The following is a 26398-nucleotide window of genomic DNA, read 5'->3' on the forward strand; positions in this document are numbered from 1 at the left end:
GCGAAGTAGGCAACCTGTGCGCCTGCGCGGCGGCACCCAGTAACCTGACCGACTAGAACAAAGAGAGGGAAAGAGCGCGAGGAGGGGCAGAGAATGCTCTAGAACGGGCTGCGATTCCCCGCCCGGGGCGCCGGGGGGCCTGCGCGGGACGGGGGCGGTTTCAAATTCTCCGGGCGAGGGGAGTGAAGCGGCTTTCCGCTGTCCCGAGGTCCTGCCACGCAGCAGCGCGTTGGGAGCACGCAGGTAAAATAGGGGACACAGGAGAGCCGGGCGACAGTGCCTGGGCTCGGCGGCTTCCCGCAGAAGGGGACGGAGGCTAGAGGATTTAAGGCGCAGGCGGGGAAAGTTCGGCTGCCTGGCAGCCCGGGTTTGACGCTGCTGCGTCGCCTTGGCCCAGTCTTTGCCGAAGCCCCTGGGGCAGCCTCGCCGCGCCGCTTGCCCCCGAGGCTTCGGGCGGAGGCTTTTGGTTGGCTGCTCCGCGCGGCTCTGGCCTGCGACTGCGCTGGGTGTCCGGGGCCCTGGAGGGGCGGGGTGAGGGGTGAAGTTGGGTGGGGAAGGGCTGTAGCCTAAGAGGCCACCTGCTTTTACCATGCCCAGGCCGCTGGCTCAGGGCCTCGCCCTCCTCCTGAACTGACAGAGCCCCTGGCTCCTATAATCTGGGCCAGGCTTGTGAAGAGTTTCTGTCCCTGGCTGTGCTGTTGCTCCCGGCTTTTTTGGGGGGATTTTATTTTTTTTTTTGAGGTAAGGCTGTTTTGCCCAGTGTACTAAGACAATCTGGGGTTTTGTTTGTTTAACAAAGGTGGGAGGTGCACCAGACCCGACTCCACTCTGATGGGCTTTGCAGTGGTATACTTCCATTGACGTGCACAGAGTTACTCGTGGTTTACACAGCTTTAACTCATGATGCTATTTCAGTTCTCCAGCTCTAGTGTTCAAAAATATTGACATGCAGTTGAGGACATTTTTGTCAATACTTGTCTGAAGTGAGGAAAGGCTGCTGCTTGGTTTATGACGCATCCTATATCTGAAGAACACTCCTGATGGCAGGCTCCCTAAAACCAAACCCGATGTAAGCTTTTATTTTGTTTCATTCAGAAAAAGAGAACTATGTTTAATAATAATGTAATAAATGTGTAATTTGAAATGCTTTTCCACTCCTCTTGTTAAATGTTTTGGGGAATCTTTGTGTGTCTACTTTCCTTGCGCACCCAAAAACTCCAATTGACATCCATGGAATCCTTGTGTGCATAAAGAATGCAGGATCAGATAACCAGCAGAACTGTCAGCCCTTCTGAATTCCTGTCAAATCACACACTAACCAAGTGCACCAATCTCTGTCTTCTCTGCAATAAAGGACACTTAAAGTCCTGTCTGAAAGACCACTGGTAAACACCACTACCTCCAGGAAAATGAAGTCTTCATCCATGACTAAGCTGTACTTTCCTTTTCTCCATCAAAACTAATATTTTCCCCTCGTCAGCAACCAAGAACATCCGTCCCTGTTCATCTTTTTGTCGGACAGATTTCCAGTGAATACATTAGGAGAAATAATTTGAGACAATTTGATCTATTGCTTAAATGTCACTGATATCAGATAAGTCATTATTTTCTGATTTCTGCCGAAGACTGGCCCAATGTCTTGCAATTTTGCTTTCATCTGGCAGCTGTAACAACAAATGTCTGCTGAGTGCGATGTTCATTGTGACATTACTCAATTCCTGTAGCTGCAATAACTATTTTCAAAACTAAATGTAAAATTTTTCTTCATGTTAAACTGGCATTAAAATAGAACAATGTCTAGTGCAAAAGGGCTGTGAATGCTTTGGTGTAACACAGGGGTCCGCAGCCTTTCAGAACTGGTGTGCCGAGTGTTCATTTGTTCACTCTAATTTAAGATTTCATGTGCCAGTAATACATTTTAATGTTTTTAGAAGGTCTCTTTCTATAAGTCTATAATATTTACTTTACATACAACAATAGTTTAGTTTTATATAAGGCTTTTTAAAAATGTTTAAGAAGCTTCAATTAAAATGCAGACCCCCCCCCCCCCAGACCGGTGGCCAGGACCTAGGCAGTGTGAGTGCCACTGAAAATCAGCTTGTGTGCTGCCTTCAGCACGTGTGCCATAGGTTACCTACCCCTAGTATAACAAATATGAAACATTTTAAATCACACACAGGTAACATTTCATTACTTTTTAGTATGAAGATGTTGTCCCCAGTAGGGTTAGAAACACAACGTCTGATTACAAACATTATTTTCAAATACATTCATAGTACATGGAGTGCTTTTTGAACTTTCAAATTGCTAGTATGAAAATGTGGTTGGAAGTTTCCTTTAAAAAGATGCAATAAATATTAGTTTTGGGTTATTTTTTACAATGTTTTAAGGGAAAACGTTGTAAAAAAGTTCCAAATCTTCTGTATTATGATTACATTTATCAGTATAGTTTCAGAAGATTAATTTAATAATGTGTAATATATTGCATCCCTTCCATGGGAACTCAGAGAACAGTGGTATTGCACAGAAAACAGGATTATTCTCTACACAGTGAGAACAATCCTGCACTTTGAGGGATATGTACTAGAGCTAGTAAGATTTTGCATCTCTAATTTATGATATTAGTATAGTGTGCCTCACTTGCTATGATAGCTGCTAATTTACCATATTAGAGCATGTAATTGTGTAAAATGGACTTATCCTGTGCATAGTGCATCTGTATTTAAGATTTCTGGTTTGAAATTAGTGTCCTCATGGTGACACTTACATGGCATATGACATTTCTAACATTTAACTGGATCTGATAATGATAAATACTAATTTAATCATAATACAGAATCTTTACAAAGGACTTCTGGACCTTTTGTGACAATTCAATCTGGTAAAAACAATGAGTGTTTAGTTCACTGCACATGAGCAATATGTATAAATCTGATTTTTTGCTTGAACCTTTTGTGTGTGGCCTCTTCTACGTCCTGCTAAAATATTTGAGCCCAAGAGGCACTACCGTGTTATGTGGCTCCCATCACACTGCAGGGTAGTGCAATATCTCTATGACCTGAAATGAAAAATAAAAACACAAGAGATGAGGCAGTTTAAAAGTATTTGATAATTGATATACAAAGTTCAGATCTAATATATGACCCACAAAGATTAAATTCAGCATCTGTGTTTTGCAAAGGTCAGACATCTACTATGTATATATTTGTGTGTGGGTTTTTTGTTTTGTTTTGCATTAAATGGAAGCCTTGAGCAGTGTTCTGCCTAGTCTTGCAAGTCCATGTTAATAGGAAATGGTCAGTTACGTTATAAAAAGGAGCTAATTTTTCACCTTATAAGGAGGAGGAAGGTATGTGTAAGACGAGTAGGGGTCAGGCTTTGGCAGAATTTAGTGACAGGCAGTCTGAGATTTCTGACTTGGGGAACAGCTGACTTACTGTGCAGGAAAAGTACATGTTTAGCCTAGTGGAATCCTGGTGATAGCCTTCTCCATAGTTAAAGTTCTTGCCACTCTTGAATAGGTGGGAGTGGAAGAAAATGTTATAGCAGGGGTTGGCAACCCTTCAGAAGTGTTGTGCCGAGACTTCATTTATTCACTCTAATTTAAGGTTTCGCATGCTGGTAATACATTTTAACATTTTTGGAAGGTCTCTCTCTCTCTCTCTCTCTCTCTCTCTCTCTCTGTAAGTTTAAACTAGTGTTGTATGTAAAGTAAACAAGTTTTTTAAAATGTTTAAGAAGCTTCATTTAAAATTAAATTAAAATGCAGATCTTATCAGTTTAGTGCAGTGGTCCTTAACTTGGGGGGCATGCACAACCTGGGGCAGGGCCGATGCAAGGGTATTTTGCCACCTAGGCGAAACTTCCATCTTGCACATCAGCTCACTGAGGCTCAAATTCCCAACGAGCCTTTATAGACCCCAGGGGCTGCTCCCTATACCAGGGTCCCCCCTCCCTGCCCCCTGAACTCCCCTGGAGGGTGCACAGCCCATGCGAGCCCTCCCAACCCCACCCAGGTGGCTCCCAATCTGAGTCCATTCACTGGCTTTGCCGGGCTTGGGCTGCTGCAGTAGCTCGGCAGGGACGAGTCACCTTCTGGAGGCACCAAAGAGCCAGAGCGTCCCACTTGTGACAGCTGCGAGCCCTAGCCATGGAGGAGCCAGCGTGGTACAGGGGGCAGCAACCCTGCAAAGGCAGCGGTAGCACAGCTAGCGGGGAGCAGCTGTGTCCCTCCTGCCCAGGCTGCGGACCGGTGGCCCCCCCGGGGTGTGCCTGTAGGCTGTAGTGGATGTATGTGGGCGCCAGCCCCCATGTGCCTCCTGGCTCCCCCCTCGCCTAGGGTTACCATATTTCAACAATCAAAAAAGAAAGGAGAGCCCTGCCCTAGCCCCCATCCGCTCCTTCCCACCCTGTTTGCCCCAGTCAGAACCCCCAACCTCCCCTCCGGCTCCTTATCCCCTGACTGCCCCCTCCTGAGAGCCTCCCACCCTAACTGCCCCCCTGGGACCCTGCCCCCTACCTGTCCCCTGACTGCCCCAACCCTTATGAACACCCCCGCCTCCAGACAGACCCCTGGGGGATTCCCATGCTCCATCCAACCACTCCCCACCCCCTGACAGAACCCTGAGAACTCCTAGCCCTCCTCCTGCTCCCTGACTGCCCCCCCTCCCCGGGACTCCCCTTACCAGGCCCATGCCAGTGAGATGCTGGCTCCACATGGAGTTTTGCCTCCACGTGGAGTGCTGAGGTAGTAGGGGTGGGGGAGCTGCGGGATGGGCAGTGGTTGCGGTTCTCACTCCTGGGAGCCGCGGAACCTGAGCACGGTGAGGGGGGACCCAGGTGGTGCGCCTCCCGCCAAACGGGTCCCAGCCGCCAGCCCCGCTTCACTCAGACGGCTGCGCGCACTGAGCAGGGCCGGCGGCCGGGACCCCCGCTGGCAGTCGCGTGCCAGACAAAATTGGCTCGTGTGATGTAGGTTGCCGACCCCTGTGTTATAGATTGCCAGTTGAAGATCTAAAAATCAAAACCTCTGTGTAGGGATATGGAGAGAGTGTACCATTATTCCAGCCCACGAGGCAGAATCTGTTAGGCCTAGGCACATGGTGGTGAGGGAGAAGGAAAGATTCTGTTACACTCAATCCCAGCCAAGTTCCTTACACACAACTTAATTACCCAGGCTTTGTCTGGAAAGGACTGAATTTTTCCCTTAAATGAGACTATTAAAATGCATGCATGTAAATAAGTTTTTATACAAAATCACTTTCATTGATTTTGTTTGTTAGATCATAAGTACATGTTTGAGTATGTATGAATACTATTTACAGTATTAAAATTTCAGTGAGCTTTTGGGGCAGATCATTGAATAGCCCCCACCCATAGAAAAACCCATGTAATGGGATTGGAGAGGAAAACTCAGGAAAGTGTCCCTTAAACACTTGCTACTATGTTGTTTCATTGAGTGCTGGAACTTGTTTCCCCCACAGGGCTTACCCTAAACAATGAATCCCGAAGTGCCTGTAGAAGATTAGGGGTATCTGAAGCCCTGGGTCTTTATAGCAACTCTTTATGACAGTTCTCCCCCAGACCCTGAGAATGTTGCCGCCTTGAAGTTGCACTGCCAGGGAATTCCTCAGCTGTGCTTGCACAAGGAGGTCACCTTGAAGGAGGCAGCCCAATGCATAATGACCTCCATAGAAAAGATAATACAGACAAAATATAAGATATTTTGCTAATCTCTACTCTGTGTGGGGTAAGGGGAGTGGAGAATGAGAGTTCCCTCTGGTCATCCTGCTCTAGACCATCCAGTTCCTTCCCCTTCCCTGCTCAACCCCAGAGCGCAGTGCTCATAAAATGACTGAACTGCACCGTTTAAGCAGAGTGGAGAAAATCTTCACACAGCCCACACACTGAACAAGGTCAATTAAAATCACCCTTTTGGGTGTGTACTTTATTCACACAACCTGTCACAGTCTCAAACCCAGTCATCCTCTGGGGTTCTCGTTCATTCGCGTTACAGTTCTCTCCTCTGGGTTATTCTCATAGTCACCTGTTTTCAGAGTTCTTGGTTAGTCACAGTTCATGCTTCTAAATGCATGGTTACAGGAAACATTCCACTCAAACATCCTCCCTAACCTTGGTCTTACCGTAAGTCTAGTATCTTGCAACCCCCTGCTCTTCTGTTCAGACCTTCAGTCTCCAAAGGCTATCTTTACTTGCTTTATATAAGTGGATTAATGGACACAGTCAAAGCATTGTTTTGGCACTAACTCACTTGACTTTTTATCCAGTGTCAGTTGCTACTAATGGAGGATGTATTAGGTGACACTGCCAACTAGTTTGAGAGCCAAATGAGAAATGTGATGAGTTTTGTTTGTTTGTTTTTTGAAACTGTGTCCATTGAGAAGAACTACCAAGAAAGGGCAACCAGATTTCAAAGCGGGAAACTACATCAATGGTCTTTCAGCTTCCTAAGCAAAAGTTAATCCCGGTGGGAGAAACTGGGAAGTAGGACGAAAGAGAGAGGAAACTTTTGAGAAAACTACCATTTGTTCTCTTTGCTGTAAAAGTCTAATATTTATAGTTTATAAAGGCTATTAAAATAGGATGAAAGATTTTTAGAGTTTTCCATTGCTATAATAGGTATTAAATATTTTTGGGTGTTGTCATGTGTGTTTCATATATGTTAGGGCTTGATCTTGTGCCTCTGGAAGTCATTAGTAATGTTCCCATTGACTTAAGTGGAGAGGGTGAGACACTGAGGCTTATATAAATGATCCAGCCAGTCAGTATGGATATTCACAAATGACTGGTATGAAACTTGTGTACTGATATTTGTTTAATATTTCATATACAGTTTTCTGTTTTACTAATTTTGCATTAGTGTTTTTTAAATAATCCGGATTCTACAGTGGGAACTTTTTTGTTGATTCCATTGATCATTTTATGAATGATTTGTGTTTGAGTGATTCCACATAATTGATCATTTTATGAATGATTTGTGTTTGAGTGATTCCACATAATTTAATGTTTTTTCTTTGGATTTATATTAGCATAACTAAGAGGAGAATTTGCTCCTATAATCAGTTTTATATTTACCATGTTATTTACACACATACCAAACCCCTCACCCACATGTGTTTAGACCATAATATGTGCACTTCTGTTTGGTAGAAACCATTTCATTTTAAACTGACTTTATTTGGCAAAAATATTTTACCTGTGTGAGGAAGCATGTTGCTGCTTTTTATTAGATCTAAAAATTGGCCCTTTTAAAATGGAGTTTAACAGTGTGTTAGCACTGAAACACACTTTTTTAGATTTTCTATAGCTCTCAGCCTACTCTTAAAAATAAGTTTCTTACAAGTAAAAGGTCTGAATTGCTTAAGTAGAAAGATTCGGCCTTTCATACTTTTTTCTTTTTGCAGTCTTTCCTTAGCGGGGTCTGCCCTCATTTGGGTAGGATCTTCGTAGTTCAGAAGGTTGTCTTTATACAGACTGGCTGGTAAAGTGTTCATATATTTATGTACAATGCTGCTGTTGCTGAATAGCCTTTCGTCTTTCTTTGCTGATCTGGCCACATTATGCTGGTTCTGCAGAAATGTCAAGTCTCTTCATTGTATAAATTATGCTCTTGGGTAGGGTTGACGTCAGGAGGCAGCAGCTGAGCCTGGGGCTGCCTGCTGCTAAGGATATGTGCTGAATTCACCTACAACAGCAGCAGATTAACAGCAAGGGCTTGTCCTGCTTGTGTCACATGCAGTTACATTCATTGACTTGCAGGGGCTGAAGGACTGAACAGAAGGTTAGAGAGCTTTGAAAACACACCAAAACCACTGAATATGTGACAGGAATCATTGAGGTTGCATCTGTGAAACTACATATGGAAACGGACAAATAAAAAGCCAAACAAGCTGGTGATTTATAAAGCAAGCAGCATTTACAGCACTCCTTTCCACTTGACTCTCCTTCTGCTATTGGATTTGAGATGATGTATGTAACTCATTGTTGACTCCTGGAGTGTTAGTCTGATGAAAGAAGAGGCTAGAGAAGGATTAATATTCCTGTTTTGATGTGAAAGGATATTCTTAGCCCCCCCCATTCTCGCCTCTCCTCCCCCAGTCTTTGCTAATAGCACTTATTGTTACTGTTTTTAGGTCTGTTCATGTTGTAGCCTTTGGAAATGAGAGAGATGGATTTTCTGAAGACAATCAGCAATCAAGTCTGATCTGGACCTATCTTGGGAGAAGTGCTCTCATTTCAGAGACTGAAAGCAATTTGCTGCTGAACTCTGCCAACCACACTGGAAACCCTGTGTTCACTGAATATCAAGCCTGTGTGTTTGGAAATGTCAGACTGGTGGTGCATGACTGTCCCCTTTGGGTAAGCGACTATTCTGAAACTATGTTCTGCATGCAATGTTGTAGCCACTCTTAATTCAGTCCAAATAGTTTTTTTTTTTAAATGATTTTGATGGTTAGTGGCATTTTAACCAGTTTAAATATTAATTTAAAAAAGATTGGAAGTTTACATCTAATGTTAAAATACAACCACCAAAACAAATACTGACAGTCTCTTAGGGGAACAGGAGTAAAAGACCCTCACTAGCAGAGCCCCTATCTATTGCATCTATATGGAGGTAGTATTTTTCAACTTCGTTGTTCAGTGAAAACTGCATGAAAATAATATAATAGAAAACAAAAATACTGAATGAGCAAGTGTAGAAAATAAGCTTCTAAATCTGAAAGCATAAAAAAATTGATACTGTTTAAATTCAGCTTTTGTTAGCAGTTTTTTCATTATGTGCAAAAATGGACTGATTTCTCTGTTTCTGTGAAACAGCACTCCTCTATTTTTGTGATTATTTCAGAGCACTGTTCTTTTTTAAAAATGGGTATTTAAATGTTTATTCCATCTGGCAACTTCATTAGTTTCAATTAATGATATTATATGGGGCCTGATACTGCATTCCTTGCACACCCACAATTTCTGTTGATGTCTGCAGGAATTTTGAGTGTAAGAAATGCATGATGAAGCATTGGTAGTTTAAGGCTTAAAACTGGGCTAGTTAGCATTTTGTTTTCTAGTGGTAGCGTGTTTTTTGCTTAATCAAAAAAATTCAAATGAAACTGAGGATCCAAATCTGAAAGTCTCTCACCCATTGCATAGTGTGTGATAGATATAATATTAGTCCTTTTGACCCCACTGAGGTGCTACTCAGCATGAATAATCGTTGCAGAATTGAACTCTTACTTAAGAGGCTGTAGGAGATGAGTAGGATAAATTGGAAGGTGGGTTGGTGAATAGTTGGAGAATGGTATAAGAAGAATGTCCTATTTCCTGGCTTGCAGAGAGAAGTCACACATTCAGGGATTTTAGTTTGATAATCGTATGAACTTTTTGGGTGTCTTAATAGAACCAAAACGTCAATTCTGAAGACGGTAGGATCACAGTGACTGAACAGCAGTGGCAGCTTATGCTGTTGTCACCCACTTCATGCTTCTGGGAATGCTACCATTATAACTTCTGCTCTAACCTTTCCTAGCTGGGGCAGGTGAGAGCTTTCTCAGGGCATGTCTTCACTAGCAACGTTAAAGCGCTGCCATGTAGTTGTGGCACCAGCCGTGGGAGAACTCTCTCCCACTGCTATAAAAAACCCACCTCCACAAGGGGAGTAGCTTCCAGTGTGGGGAACATGGCTCCCTGCTCTGGTGCACTGTGTACACTGCCACTTTACAGCGCTGAAACTTGCAGCGCTCAGGGGGGTGTTTTTTCACACTCTTAAGTGAGAATGTTGCAGCACTGTGAAGTGCCAGTGTAGACAAGCCCTTTGAAGTGTGGAGAACAGTAGGATGAGCAGTTTATGTTTACACTTGAGGGTCTCTCTGGTTATTTGGGTTATTTTCAAGGATGGATCACTTAGGGACTTCTGTTTTCTGCAGACTGAAGGTTGTAGGTGTATTTGGTGACTGTGCCACTTCAATGCCACATGCCTATGGTGGTTGAGAGTTTGTAATTGCTCCTGCTGGTGAATGGGGATTTGGCAGATTTAGTGAGTGAATAGTTCTAAAGAATCTGCTCACATTCTTTTATGACTAAGACTAGACATAAAAGGGCTATTGTCAGGCATAAGCCAGATGATTGACATTTGTGACTTGTTCAACTGGTCTTGTTTGCCACAAGTTTTATCTCAGTGGCCTGGAGAGATTGTAAATGGTTGTGCTAACTATTGGCTGATGTTTAATATATGGTGATCACTAATAAGAATGAAGCCATCTGTAGTTTCTTTGTAGAAGAGGCACCTGATCTTATCTGTATTAGTGAATATCAACTTTAATATTACAGCTGCCCTTGTATTAGCTCTGTTTGCACCATCTGAATATGCAGTCCAGCATAACTTAGAGAAAAGGGGTTGGCTGTGTCTTTTGTGACTCATCTCAGGTGTGAGAAGCCTTGTCTCTAGGATAAATCCATTTGAATATGATGATCCACAACTGTGCGGGTTAAGTTGTTGAACAAAAATAAATATGGGATTCTGATGCCAAGTTAGAAGAAGTTTTCCTTTTACAAGATTATTGCAGAACTCTGTATGATTGCCAGTCTCGAGTTGGGACAGCCAAGAACTGGAATGTCAAGAGTGTTGCTGCCTAAGATGGGTGTGAGGTGCATGTAAGGAGCTATCTAGGAGTTAATGCAAATATGTGCAAACACTATATTGCTACTCGTTTCACTTACATGAACACAGCAGTTAATTCACAAACTAATTTAACAATTTTAAAACAAAATATATTTTTGAGGTTATCAATACATTCCAGTTAGAATTAAAGCAGTCACACCTGTATGTTCTAGTGATTTTTCTTTCATATGTTCCTACCTCTTTCCTCTCCTGTTCTCTCTCCTCTGTTTTCTCATTGCCTTTTCTCTCCTTCCTTCCCTTTTTGTTTCTCTTCTCTCCATTTTCAGTACTCTCATTCCCGCAACCTCCCTTCACAGATTTCCTTTCCTTTCCTTCTGAGCCCTGTGTTCTGTCCTCCTTTTCCTCTGCTCTTTTCTATCTTTCTTCCCTCCCTCCATCTCAGGGATGAGCAACTAGTGGCTTAGGGGCCGCTCCTCGCCTGCCAGATCATTTTATTTGTCCTGCCCATATGTGGGGTCACAGCCTGATAATTTTTTAAATTTTCTTAATTGTGCTGAGTCGCTGAGGGGTGTGTCTTTTAGTAAAGCTGCTGCTGCCTCAGACCACTTTGCTTCCCCATCAACAGGCTCTGATTCAGCCCCATATCACACAGCTCCAGTTACTGCCTCCCCAGTGGCTGGTTGATTGGGATGTGAGAAACAGGTTCTGGCCAGGCCCCGTTTCCCCTCACAAAGCAGAGGGTGAGGGTAGGGTTCACCTCCATCAACAGAGAATAAATAACTAGAACTAGGTGGCATGGCATGGAGCCATAGTGTGCGACTGTGGGGATTGGAGTGAAGCCCAGGATTGGGAGCAGAAGCCCATGCTCTGGGTTGCAGTGCCTGTCATTGGCCCATCCATCTATCAGTCATTCCTGCTGGAGCAGGGCTCTGCTCCACTTGGCTCTGGTTACTGCTTTCCCACTGGCTCCCCTCTTATAACTGACCTAACCATGTGTGTAGCTGGCTTTGATTTGCCATGCTGCTCATGGGCCCATTTGAACAGATTTTAAATGGGCCAGGGTTAACGTGCAGCCAACTTTCACACCTGGGGCCAAAGAAGGGATCCCATATGAGGCTGTGTGGCCAAAGACAGTGTCTCAACGCTGACAGCTACCCTCTGATCATATTTGTTGGTGATCTCAGGGCTCTGAACTTTGCTGATGAGACTGCCACAGATTGGCTTGACAAGCTCCTCATCTGATAAGAACATCATTATCTGCCAGCTCCCACAATGTGATTGTGCCCAGCCCCCTTGTCTGCCATCTGGGGATAGTAACCAGAGCTGGGTGGCACAGTGGCAGAACTCCTTCCCTGTTGTCATGAAAGAGAATGGCCAGGCCAAATTTGAATGGCCTGACCCCAGTGCATGAGCTCTTGTTCTCAGTTCCAGGCTCTACCTCATGTAGCAGAGCCTGAGGGCATGGGGAAGCAGTGGAGAAAAAACGTTAATGATGTTTTCACTTTTTGTTGTTTTCATTTATTAATTCCCTGCTCTTCAGCATATTGAAAAAAGGTTAGTGACAGATTTGTGTGTAATCTTTTTGGGGTGTCGGGAGGTGAGTGGGGCTGGGAGAAGTGTGTGTGGTTTTTTTTTTATTTGTATTTTTTTTTTTTTATTTTAAGGTTGGGCTATGAAGGATTTTTATATTTTAAGAACACTTTTTGGTTTTACACTGTTAATACACAGTTAATTGCATGTTCACATGCGTATTGTAGCAAACATTTATAAAATATGTAGGTTCTTTTAATTCAAAAAGTGCATGGCCCGCCAAAGGGTTTTAGTGGATTTTGTGGCCCTCTGCTACCTTAAAGTTGCCAGCCTTGCCTTATTTTCTGCTTCGTGCTTTCCTTCCTCCTTTGCTTTGTGGCTTATTTCATCCCTGGCTTTGTTTGGTTCCTGTGGTTCTTTGGTTTCCTCTCCTGCTTGATACCATTTAGAAAGTTGGGAGATCTTATTATGCGGCTTTCATATTGCTGGGACCACTTTGAAGTTCTCCAGCTTAGTGTTCCTTAGGCTAACTGTGAGATGAAACTGGTTGGTACATGAGATTGGAAATAGGATAGGAGAACTATTCCCCTGTTCTTGGTAGATTGGTATCTAGGGTAACAGTCTCTGAGGAGAGGGCAGCTTTAGTTAATTCGCCTTACTTTTCCTGAGTATTCCTGTGTAAGTAGGCCTTCAGAGAAGAGCTTTTCTTCAGTTGTAATTAATTAGAATCACGAAACAACTTTAGTGTGTAAACCTTGTTATGATAAGTGTCAGTGATAAATCTTTTGTGCAGGCTTTTCAGTGGAAATGTACAGTGTAGTGAATTCAGTATTCAACTGTGTAACTTTTAAAATTTGCCTTATAAGTTCAGCAAAGGGTTTGTGTATCCATCCAGAAAAATCCTACGGTCCTTTAACAATATCACATAAATTGCTGTATATTTTTACAATTGAAGATGATGGCACTGCTTTATTTCCTTAGTAATACAATTTTGAATTTAAATGGTTTAAAGAGCAACGTATATTTCTGCGTGCAGTGCTTATTAAAAATATTGTGAGTTTCAACTGCTGTTCTTAGGGTTCCAGGTATTCATAAGTTTACTGTTAAGTGCACAAATTGTTTGCCAGACAAGAAAATTATACAGAGAAATTACAAACACAACCCACTCTTCTCTTTGTTGCATCTCGTCAGTTCAAAAACATAATTTATCTATTTTTTATGTGCAAGAATATTTGTATAGACTCTCTCTTGCCAATAAATAATGCATTTTTTTTTTCCTGTTTAGGATATTTTTGACAGTGACTGGTACACCTCTCAAAATCTTATTGGAGGAGCTGATATCATTGTGATTAAATACTCTGTAAATGACAAATCTTCATTTCAAGAAGTAAAGGATAGTTATGTTCCAATGATAAAAAGAGCATTAAATCATTGTTCAATTCCAGTCATAATTTCTGCTGTTGGCGCAAGAAAAAGCGGTATGTGTTAAATCTCATTTTATGAACAGCTGAAATATTACCTTGAAGTTACATGTTGAGTAAATCACAGTGAAGTCTGATTACATCTTCAGTCCAGTCATGGTAAAAGTTTGTTTTTCTTCAGAGTTTCACATTCACCAAAAGATGTGATGTGTTAAGGTGCTGTAGATTGACACTGATTAATTTAGTATCAATATTATGTATTTTAAGTTATTGAATATAGATAATAAAAAATAATAATATGCTTTGATCTGTCAAAGAACACTCCTGCATGGCTCATCATCTGCAGGAATTGAACCAGGACCTCTGGATCTGGATTTGCAGTTGGAGCTAGAAGTCTGTTAGCTTGGAGGAGGGACTAAGAACTACAGTGTGTTAGGGTGCATGACACTGGGACAGAAGGGCTAACCCCTCTGACTACAAAGTGGAGACAGATCAGGACTGTACTCAAGATCATGTGGAGCCTCTAGACTTCAGTTTTGATTGAACACATTACCGTAGTGTGCTCTATATTGTAGAGCAGTGGTTCTCAACCTGTTTACCATTGTGGGCTGCATATGCAGCTCTCTGTTATGTGAGTTACAACCACACTATATATACCCGTACATCTCTCTCTTTCTTTTATTTTTATTTTTATTTATTTATTTAGTTAAATTATTATGACAGCAATATGATGCAGAGACAAGGTACCCTGTCCAGGGCAGAATGCCCCTCTCCTCCTCAGGGACGCCCCCACCCCCCCCAGCATCCAGTCCTCCACTCAGGGCCTGTCCTCGCATAAACCCAGCCCTTCACCTAGGGACTGCCCTCCAGAACCTCTCCCATCCAGAGACTGTGCTGCAATATCTAGCCCCACATCCAGGGGCTGCCACTGGTTCCCCAACGGAGAGTCTATCCCCCGTGCACTTGCCGCACCTCCCTCCCTGCATGGTGTGTAAACTTCTCAGAATTCTCAAACTAAGCAGAATTAAATGTGGTCTACTTGGCTGGGAGACCTTCAGTGATCACACGTTACTGTGTTTGTAATGTGTGGTACTGTGTTTGGTCCTGCCTACACTAGGAAAATTCTTTGCTTTTTTTAAATTTGCTTGATGTTGATAGTTTGGTGTTTTCATTCTTTTATTCTATACTTCTTCCAAGCATTGTGGTATTGCTGATTTTTATACACTTCAAAATTCAGGCCCATAACTTATTAATGAAATCTGCATCTGTTTTACTTAGGGAAGCATTTTAAATTTGACATGATATGAATTAAAAAAAAGGGATATAAATTTGTGAAGTGGGTACTCTCCGAGACAGATAGCATAAGCAGATTTCTATCCCATGTCAATACTGTATAAACAAACAAACAAAAATAACTTTATTTTATAATATGCAAACAAATGATGTATACATAAAAATATAACTACTTTGGAGATATCGCATTCAGTTTTGCCGAGGCCTACTTGGTTGTCTCTGTTCAGTGAACCATAAAGAGCTGCTATTCTGTATATGTTAAATCTTATGAACAATTTTTTCTTTTGTAATTTATTGACATGGGAAAACATGACCGCTTGAGTAATATAGATGGATGATAAATCTTCCAGTTGATCGATTTTATAATAAAATGAGGGTTAATTTAACTAACTACATGTTTGGCTATGACAATTCTTTTACTTATACGCATACTTTTTCCTATAAATTTGTTTCATAACATATGCATCGTTTCAAATGACTCTGAACCTTTGTAGCTTTTTTTTTCTTTTTGATAGTGAAAATAAGCTTTGGAAATAATTTTATTGGGAATAGGCAATATTTTGCCAAGTTTAGGCTTGGATCCTGTATTGTGATCTGTTTGAGCAGACAGCTGTGCCACACAGAACGTCTCTGATGTCAGTAGGCCCTACTCATAGAGCCTTACTGACTTCAGAGAGGCTCTGTGTGGGCACAGCCGTCTGCTCAAACAGATCACAATACGGAACTGGGACTCAAATAGGTATGGAGCGAAAAAAATTTGTTGGCATAATTTGCTTCTTGCTGAGGTGGGTGGACCATGTTTGGGTTGTGACATGTATACATGAAAGAACCCATTATAGGTGGAGAAAAGTGTTTTGTTTTTGTCTTGTTTTTTCCATTATCACTTAAAGCAAAGCCACCTTGACTAATGCTAAAATTGTTGTTCCTTCCTCAATTAACCCGTGGTTGCAGGGAAATGCAAGGTTCTAGGCACAGATTCTGTTCAGAACTTTGTACTATATATACAGTCACACAGGACAAAATCATGACTAACTATATACACTTGCACTGAGGAGTAAAGAGTCCATAAAGTTAATGCTCCCCCTTACTCCTTTGCATGTTGCCTACATCCCAGGTCACATTGCAGGGAACAGAATAGCCACCATGGGGCTGCTGCTTCTCTCTCTCATATTGCTGGAATCATATAATTACTTCCATAGTACGTGGAGGCTGAATTAGATTTGCACAGGCATCCTTAATGCTGGTGGTTCTTAACTTTTCAGTGCTTGATTTAGCAACTTTCACATTCTTTTAGTGTGATATTTTTTTTTGATAGTTAATATTCTGACTTGCAAGAGAATGTTTGTTTTATTTCTTACTGCACCAGTATTAGAGAGACTAGGTAGGTTAGAGAATATCGCTTTTATTGGACCAACTTCTATTGGTAAGAGAGAGAAGCTTTCATAAGCTTTTCTATCTCACCAACAAAAATTGGTCCAATAAAAGATATTACCTCACCCACCTTGTTTCTCTTTTATATCTTGGGACTGACAAGGCTACAACACCACTGCATGTACCAGTATTAATTAGTTAATTCTTTGATTTGTTACTTACTATATACTTCCTGTGAGAAAAATGTTAATAAATTGAAGAGAGTCGAGGAGAGCAACAAAAATTATAAAAATTTAGAAAACGGGCTATGAGGAAAGGTTGAAAGAACTGGGTTTGTTTAGTCTGGAGAGGAGAAGATTGATGGGGATCATGATAAACAGTCTTCACATGTGTAAGATTGTTATAAAGAGGATGGTGATGGATTGTTTTCCATGCCTGCCAGGAATAGGAGAAGCAGTAATCAGCTTAATTTGCAGTAAGGGGGATTTAGGTTTCATGTGAGGAAAACTTTTTCTAACTACAAGAATATTTAAGCATTGGAACAGGTTATATAGGGAGGTTGTGTAATCCGTGTCATTGGTGATCTTTAAGACTAGGTTAGACAAACACCTTTCAGGTATGGTATAGGTATGCTTACTCCTGCCTCAGCAAGGGGGATCGACTAGATGATCTCTTGAGATCCTTTCCAGCCCTACGTTCTATGATTCTACAATATAATGTATATCTTTACTAGTATGTACAAGCTAGTGTGTTGTGGATTATTTAATTAAAATGTCTTCTATAAATCTTTTTGTTTTCTCAGAAGTACCTTGTACTTGTCCACTGTGCACTTTAGACAGAGGGAGCTGTGTTACTGCTTCTGAAGGGATTCAACTTGCTAAAGAACTGGGAGCTACTTACCTTGAATTGCACAGTCTCAGTGATTTCTATATAGGAAAATATTTTGGAGGAGTGGTAAGTGAGAAACTGTACTAAGCAGAGCGTAGATAAAATCTTTGGTATCTCTCTGAAGCCAAATTTTGGCTTTACTTTAAAACTGTGTGCCATGTAAATGAGAATTGGATAACTGGAACAGTGACTCTAGGGCCTTATCTACACTGAACTTTTTTTTTTTTCCAATTTTCCACTGGTGGTGCATCTTCCCCAGTTATAGCAATATTGGGAATACTAAACTACCTCTGTTGCAATCAACTTCAGGAAGCTTATAGGACAAGCTCAAGGAACAGATCTTTTTCCTAGTTATATAATCTGCTGTCCTGTCACTTTAATTATGTGCTCCAAATTACTCAAGATGCTTAGGTGAGATATTTGTTGTTAATTGCTCCATTGCTTACAGTTGTGTTCTATTTGTAAATGAGCATGTTAAAGAGTTTGAATTTTAATATATGTCTGATGTTACTTTGTTTTCAGTCATTGAACAGTTTCCAGTCTCAAGCAATCTGTCCAGTCAGTTGAAATAAAGTTGAGCTCATTTATTTTGCCTGAAAATGCAAAAATGAGGGGAAGGAGAGTGACTGACTGAAAAAAGTAAACCATGAACATTTTCATTGCAAGTTAACACTTACACTTGTTGAGGCAAGGACTTTGGCCAGGTCTGTGCTACAAAGTTTTGTCAGCATTGCTGTCTGTCAGGGTTGTGAAAAAAACACATACCTATGTGGGCAAAAATCCCAGCGTAGATGTAGCTGTGCCGACAGAAGAGTACTTCTGGGAGCATAGCTAATTAGAGAGACAAGATGGGTGAGGTAATGTCTTTTATTGAACTGCTCGTGAGAGAGACAAGCTTACACAGAGCTCTTCTTCAGGTCTAGGAAATGTACAGTGTGTCACAGCTAAATGGAAAAGATTGTTTAGAATAAATAGTCAACACATATATGAAGGGACCATTCAAGGTGATGTGGACTATTAACACCTGTCCAGTCATAGGGAAAAAAATGGGTGGGTGTGGGGGGAAGGTTGGTGTTAACACCTTCAAAAGACAAATCTTGGAGCTTAAATTCATAAATTTGCTGGATACTAAAGATCATGGACTGGATAGAGAAAATGAATTTATGGCTTGTTACAACAATCTGTAACCCACTTAACCCTCCACCCAGCTTTTCCTTGCCCACCCCCCTTTCCTCCCTATGACTGGAGAGTTAACTGGGCACTTCATTTTGAATGTTCCCTTTTAAAATGTGTTTGAACTACTTTTGCTAAACAATCTGTTTTACCTTGTACACTCTGTACATTTCCCAGACCTTAGTGTTTGCTTGAAAGGTTGTCTCTTTCTCCAACAGAAGCTGATCCAGTAAAAGATCTTACCTCACTCACCGTGTCTCTTTAATATTCAGCAGGGACCAACCCGGCTACAGCAGCACTACATACAGCATTGGTAGTGTTGTTCAGGAAGGTGGTGTTACTATGCTGGTAGAACTCCTACTGTCATCGTGCTATGAGGCTGTGCTGTTATAGCTGTATTGGCAAAGCATTTGTAATGTGGCAAAATATGTTGTCTTTGTGTTTTTATATTAGGATAGGTAAAGTGGTACAGCCTCTCTAACTATGGATGAGTTACACTGGTATTAAAGATGCCTTAAAACTGTTTTCACAGTTGGAGTTGTACCGGTATAACTATATAGGTTTTTGGTTTTGTATTTTTTTAATAAGGGCTCTTCTTTAACTGATGTCCCTATGGGTGCTCCACTGTAGATGTGTCATTGTCCCCTGTGTCTGGGATTGGAACATTTACATTAGCAATGCCGGTTGGATCACACATGCCACCTCCCCATCTCTCGCCGTGAACAGCATGTGTACATACAGCGCGCTGTGGACCAACTGCCTCCCAGTTCCTTCTTAACTGCCTTTGATCTGGGATGGAATCTGCAGCAGAGCCCACCTATCCTTTGAGTTGCTAGATTATGCCTTATCATATAGTTTAGTAGTTAACTCTTTCCTTTGTCATCCTCTCCCTTCATTTTTTTTTCTTTCCTCTTACCCTCCGTTAATTCATAGCTTAACACTTTTTTTTTGTTTTCCTGCTTTCTGCCCTTCCTGATTGGGAAGCTTTTTCTCCCTTGTGCTTATACTCAGATCTCCTGAGTTTAAGAGGTGCCTTTCCCATCAGGAGGCCTTCCTAGTAAGCGATGGTCACCCACAGTGCATCCACTGCCTGGGAGAGAGACACGTCCCGCAGAAGTGTACCCATTGCCACAACCTGACTGCTAGGGCCAGGAGAGATCATTGAGTACAGCATTGTACCCTGGTCCAGATACTTCCTCCACACAGTTCTCATGTTCTGCTAGCTTGTCCACTGATCCTCATTTGCCAGGTCCTAAGGGCAAATCTTTTTCCCACGCGGACGGGAAGAAACAAGTCCTCTCATTGCCCACTGCTTGCCAGAACACCATTCCCTGCAACATCAGTTTCGGATATGAGATGTAGCTCTAGGGACAGTCAGAGTACTTCCGGTATCGGAGCGAAACATATGTCTAAAGACCCTAAAATGAGCAGACCTGCGGGCATCAGCATAGTCTCTCGGCACTAGAGACTGCAATGCGAGACCTTCAAAAATGGTGCTGACCACCCCAACCAGATCAACTTTGTGTGCCATGGCACTGACGAAACCACTGGCGCTGGCAGCTCTGTTGGCACTGACATTGCTTTCGGCACCAACAAAACATGCGGCGCTGGCCAAGCACTAGGCACTGGTTCACCCTCAGGCACTGAGCAAACCCTTGGCGCTGGGCAAGTCCTTGACTCCATCTGCTGGCTGCTCAAGAGAATGCACCTCTCCCTCAGCATCAATGCATCTGCTGATGGGGCTTCTCTCTCCTCTCCAGGGGGTCAGATACCCTAAGGATCTGCTTGTATATGACCTGCCTGAGTCACAAGTACTCAGACATGAGCTCCCTCCATCTCTGTTCTCTTCTCCAGAGTCACAGCACTGCTCCCTTTCTCCTCCAAGGATGGCACCACCCTTCCCCAGCGAGGAAGATAAGGAAGACTATGCCTCCCCCCCACCCTTTACATTTGGGACAGGCACAAAGCACATCATCTACACATGCTCACTATCCACAACCCCCAACCACCCCAGGACAACCCCACGTGCCATTCCCTCCACGTTAGCTATACTGGAATCCATGGGTCATATCCAGATTACAGTTTGGGAAGGCTCCCATAGAACAAAGCCAGAGGCCTACAAATTCACCGTCCTTATCCATCTCTTGATCACCAGAGACCGATAGCAGATGAAGAAGAAGAACTGGAGGGGGAGGTTACACTGCCACTCTATTTCTCCTCTTCTTCCCCCGATGAGGCTATCATGCCTCAACCCCCTACGTCAGCCAGCGACTTTAAACACTTTCAGGAGCTGTTTCACAGGATAGCACACTCCCTCCAGATTACTTTGGAGGAAGTGAAAGAACAACAGCATAAACTGCACAACATTCTGCACACATCCTCATCCTGCAAAATAGCCCTCCCTGTCAATGAGTCCCTTCTTGACCTGGCCTGTGTGCTCTGGCAGACCATATGCAAGTGGGCCACCAAAAAATATTATGTCACCCCACTCCAAATTCCTTAGTTGTCAAGGCCATGCACAAAAAGGAATGCCAATGCCACCCTAGATCCACCCCTTATGACAGCAATTGGAAGCGACTGGATCTATTTGGCTGCAAGGCTTATTAATCTTCTATGTGCCAATTCCGCATCTCCAACTGTGAGGCCAAATACAATTGTGTCAGTTATTTCAAAATACGGGAACTCTGCCACAACCTTCCTGATGACATGAAGGAGCAGCTCCAGGCACTTATATCTGAAGGACACCTCTTGGCCCATATAGCTTTACAATTCTCTATGGATTCTGTAGATACTGCTGCCTGTTCCATTGTGACTGCTGTAGTCATGAGTTGGGTCTCATAGCTGCATCTCTCTGGGCTCCCCAATGAGGTACAAACATCATTGAGGACCTGTCCTTTGAGGGCCCCAAATTATTCGCAGAGTGCATGGATTAGTCCCTATGCTCCCTGAAGGACGCTCGAGTACTCTGCTCTCTCTGCATCTATATGCCAGTGCTGAAGAGATGACTGGGGAAAGAGCAATACCCCTGCGATCCTGACCGCTGTTTGCTCCTAATTTACGGTACAACACACAACACTGACAGAAGCTCCCCCCGCCCCCCCAAGTGCAGACATACAACTTCTCAAGGGCTTCCTCTCTCACACCTTTGGCCAAACAACAATTTTTGAAGATGTTGTCGAGGCTGCAAGAAGCCTTCCCCCTGTTCCAATCACAACCGCCATCTCTAACATCCCACCAGTTTGGCGACCATTTAGCCCCTCTCTTTCCATCTTGGCGGCTAATTATTTTGTATAAGTGGGTTCTAGAAGAGTGGTTCTCAACCAGAGGTATGCATACCCTGCGGTATGCAGAGATCTTCCAGGAGGGTTCTTCAACTAATCTAATCTAAATATTTGCCTGGTTTTACGACAGGCTACATAAAAAGCAGTAGTGAAGTAAGTAAAAACTAAAATTTCATACAGACAATGACTTGTTTATACTGCTCTACATGCTATACTCTGCCACAGCCTGGCTGCCAGGGCCAGAAAAGATCAGGACATTCGGCTGCGACTTCCAATTGATTTATTTTATAATTATATAGTAAAAATGAGAAAATAAGCAGATTTCCAGTAATAGTGTACTGTGACACTTTTTCGTATTTTTTGTCTGATTTTTGTAAGCAAGTAGTTTTAAAGTGAGGTGAAACTTAGGATACGCAAGACAAATCAAACTCCTGAATGGGGTACAGTAGCCTGGAAAGGTTGAGAGCCACTGTCCTAGAGATCATTAAGGAAGGATACTCCATCCCATTTCATTCTATCCTACCTTCCCTCCCAATCTCTTTAGGAACCCTTCTCATAAACACATTCTACAAGAAAAAATAAACCACCTTCTGCAACTGGAAGCGATAGAACCAGTCCCATCCCGGCACAGAGGGAGAGGTTTTCACTCCTGTTATTTATGATCCAAAAGAAATCCAGCGGATGGAGACCGATCCTAGAGCTTTGAAACCTCAACAGGTTTGTCAAACTGCACCACTTGAAGATGGTTCCCCTGTCCATCATTATGCCAGCAGTGGCACAGAGGGACTAGTTCTCAGCCCTTGACCTCCAAGATGCATATTTTCACATCACAATAAACCCTGCCTACAGACAGTTCCTCCGATTTATCATGGGAACCAATTGATATCAATACAAAGTTCTGCCCTTCATACTTCCTGCAGTCCCCTTGAGTGTTCGCCAAACTCCTCACGGTGGTGGCTACCTACCTATGCAAAGAGGGCATTATCATATTTCCATACTTAGATGACTGTCAGTCATACAGCATGAAGGGTATCATGTTCAGATAGGTCCATGAGGAGACAATGGACCTCTTCTCGAATCTCAGCCTATAGCGTAAGCTCATAAAATTCACACTCTCCGTCAATGTGGAGGAAGATATGTACAGATTTTTGCCCCCCCCCTTCATCCCCTGTGATGAATTACACAAATTGGTAATAGAATAAACAAAAACTAAGTTCATTAACTACAAAAGGTAGATTATAAGGAATAGCAAACAGAACAAAGCAAATTACTGAGCAAATAAAACAAACTTGCAAACTAAGTTCAATACACTAAAGAAGCTGGCTACAAATAGTCATTTCTAACCCTAAATGTTATTTTAAGCGGATTGCAGAATTTCTTTGTGGACAGATCTCTCTTGCTTGCAGCTTAAAACTCCAGGTATATCCTTCTTGGGCCAGACACCATTCCCAATCTAGGGTCCTCCCCCTCCCTTTTGTCTTTGTTTCTTCGATGTCTAAGCAGTCATCCTGGGTGGAAATTCAGTGAAGAATGAACCAAGATTACCTTACTCCCCAGCTTTAAATAGGGTTTGCATATGGCAGGAATCCTTTGTTTCCCACCCAATTTGACCCCACCCACTCTTAATGGAAAACTGCTAGAAGTCCAAGATGGTATGAAGTACCAGGTGACATGATCACCCGACCCTGCAGTGTCAAAGTTGCATCCCAGGAAACTTCTCAGGATGGAGGAGATTAGCATCTTCAAAGACCTATTGTTCCCCCCCCAATGGCCCATCTAGGCTGTTTGCATACTGTCTGGTGGGCATTCCACAGGGGAAAACACAATTGTAATTGTTAAATAGTCAATATTCGTAACATCAGATACAGAAATTATCCAATTTATATGCATTTATCATCAAATTCAATAAATCAGAACCTTTCTAATGATATCTCACGTGACCCGTCTTGCATAAAACATATCTTAGTTATGCCATATTAATATCATAAGCATCTCTCTCTAAAAAAACATGGAGCATGTATCACAACACATTCTTCCTCACATGGGGTGTGCTGCTGCTCTGTGCCTTTCCCCTTCTGTTCAGAGTACTTCACAAGATCCAAGGGGACCAAGCCGGAGTCATCCTTATAGCTCCGACCTGGCCACAACAGATCTGGTATACGTAACTTATTTGCATGACGGTATGGCCATCGAATACTCTGCGACCGACTCCATGTCTCCTTTCACAGGATGTGGGTCAAATCCTCCATCCCAATCCACAGCTACTCCATCTGAAGTCATGGTTACAGGATTCAGAGATGATCTGTTCAGAGGCTGTTTAAACAAGTACTCTTGAATAGCAGATGTGATCCAACTAGATGCACTTACTTCCACAAATAGACTAGATTCCAATCTTGGTGCACCTCCAATCATGTCAAGGCAATGATCACTCCATTACCGCTCATCCTGGACTATATTTTACACCTTAAAAGATCCGGCTTATCCACGAGCTCCATTCATGTGCACTTGGCCGCCATCACTTTCTTTCACCCCTGTATAGACGGCCACTGTTACGTTCACCCACCTGCTCATGAAAAGATTCCTGAAAGGCCTCCAAAATCTTGATCCTCACATACGAGATCCCATCCCATCTTGGGATCCTGGCCTTGTCCTACATTATCTTACTAGACCACCATTTCAGCCACTGGCAATGTGCTCTTATGTTCACTTACTTATGCAAACAGCATTTCTTGTTTCAATCACCTCTGCCTGTTGGTGAAATTGGAGCATTCATGGCATCTCCTCCCTTCCCCCTCCCCCACTTTTTTCATAAAGACAAGGTTATGTTACATCCACATCCTAAATTTGTACATAAGGTACCATCCTCTTTCCATCTAAACCAACCTGTCTACCTTCTCTGCTTCTTCCCAAAGCCGCACAGCAACCAGCATTAGGTGGCATTACACACCCTGGATGTCAGATGAGCATTAGACTTCTACCTGGACAGAACTAAATCTTTCAGATGCTTGCCATGTTTATTTCTATCAATGGCTGAAAGATCAAAAAGCACAGCCATTTCTAAGCAATGCCTTTCCAAGTGGATCTCATAGTTTATAAACCTGTCCTACCAGCTGCATAGTCAACTACCTCCTTCTGGCACTCAGGCACTTTCAACCTGCACTCTCTCCACTTCGTTTGCCTTGCTCAGCAATGTCCTGATCGCTTACCTTTGCAAAGCGACCACGTGGACATCTGTGGACACATTTAGCTGTCATGATGCTATTACTCATGATGCAACATCAGATACTCTACTCGGACATAGTGTCCTATTGTCTGTATTAAATGCTGCTCTGAAATCCCGACTTTGCAACTAGGGGCACTGCGCTATAGTCGCCTACAGAGCAGCACCCATAGGGACATCAATCGAAGAAGAGAAGGTTACTCACCAGGTGAAGTAACTGAGGTTCTCGAGATGAATGTCCCTATGAGTGCTCCACTGTCTGCTCTTTGCTTTTGAGCTGAAAGATGAGCTCTGCGGTAGAGAAGGAACTGGGTGGCAGTTGGACCATGCAGTGCTTATATATACCTGCTGCTCATGGCATGAGATGGGGAGGTGCGCATGTGTGGTTCACTGTGCACTGCCAGTGAAGATCTCCAATCCAGACACGGGGCACTGCAGCACTTACAGTGGAGCACCCATAGGGTCATGCATCTGAAAGAGCCTCAGTTACTGCACAGGGTGAGTAACCTTTTCTTATGCTCATACAAAAACTGTGTGTACAGCAGGCCTCAGATAACAATCAAGATGACACTCCATACTTAGTTTAAGTGAATTATCATACTAGAATTTTTCTCTCCCACTTCGAGATGTAACTTAATAAGGTGTGGAGGTTTATTTTAGTGCCCACTCCTACTCCCATTAAAATCAGTGACAACATTTCTAGTAATCTTGGTGGAAGTAGGATTGAGCCCTTAATGTTAGATAGGACTAAAATTTCAAAAACATATTTTTTACAAATATGAAATGAGCGATTACATGTGTAATACAAATTAAACAGTGAAGACTTGCTTGTGAGATTGCTGAAGTGCATGTTTTTTAAAATGTAGTCCATACTGATAACTTATAAAGAATTTAAAAAATTGCTTCTTTTTGATGTATGAAGAAGATCCAAAAGCTTTTTATGTTTTCCCAAAAATGTTTGCTTTCTGCTGTTTTTTATTAGTATTTTAAAAGTATCAGAAATGTTAAATGTGATCTTCCCTATCAATTATAAAGTCTCAGGGATCTGATGTTTGTTTTGAGTTCTCACAACTTAGTTTAAAGGATTTTTTTTAGAATTCTAAGACAATCTTTCAACCAAGTATTGGTTAGACATTGTACTTAAATAGAAGATAAACAGAGTTTTAAATGTGTTGACAAAAAATCACTTTCACTCTCATTTGCTAGTTTTCAACCTTAGTGATATATTGTAATTTAATTTTCCACTCATCATATAGCCTTCAAACAGGGTGGATTTGATTTAAATCACTATTCAGGAAGACTCAATTTAATCATGGATCTCTACATAAAAGTGCATTCTTCTTCGAGTGATTGCTCATATCCATTCCAGTTAGGTGTGCGTGCACGTTCGTCGGAAGACTTTTTACCCTAGCAACTCCAGTGGGCCGGCAGGTCGCCCCCTGGAGTGGCGCCGCCATGGCGCTCGATATATACCCCTGCCGGCCCACCCGCTCCTCAGTTCCTTCTTACCGCTGTGTCGGTCGTTGGAACTGTGGAGCGCGGCATAGCTGTCCTCCACGTCCCTAGCTCTCCTTCGTTTCACTGTTCT

General features: G+C 42.5%; 1 protein-coding gene across 5 annotated transcripts in view; it reads left to right on the forward strand.

The window, feature by feature from the left end:
* Positions 1 to 147: 147 nt before the first annotated feature.
* The window catches only part of RHOBTB3 (Rho related BTB domain containing 3), a 65941-nt gene continuing 39690 nt past the window's right edge, over positions 148 to 26398 (forward strand). For 4 of the 5 annotated variants that reach the window (XM_050943882.1, XM_050943883.1, XM_050943885.1 and 1 more), the window contains exons 1-4: positions 522 to 1069; positions 8154 to 8379; positions 13449 to 13641; positions 17051 to 17202. In XM_050943882.1, coding sequence (XP_050799839.1) covers positions 1041 to 1069; positions 8154 to 8379; positions 13449 to 13641; positions 17051 to 17202 — 600 coding nt within the window. In that variant the 5' untranslated portion in view covers positions 522 to 1040. Of the gene's footprint in view, positions 244 to 521; positions 1070 to 8153; positions 8380 to 13448; positions 13642 to 17050; positions 17203 to 26398 lie in introns of those variants that run through there. The other variant, XM_050943881.1, reaches the window with a different exon arrangement.

The sequence above is a fragment of the Gopherus flavomarginatus genome, chromosome 3, assembly GCF_025201925.1.
Source record: "Gopherus flavomarginatus isolate rGopFla2 chromosome 3, rGopFla2.mat.asm, whole genome shotgun sequence".
NCBI classification, from domain to species: Eukaryota; Metazoa; Chordata; order Testudines; family Testudinidae; genus Gopherus; species Gopherus flavomarginatus.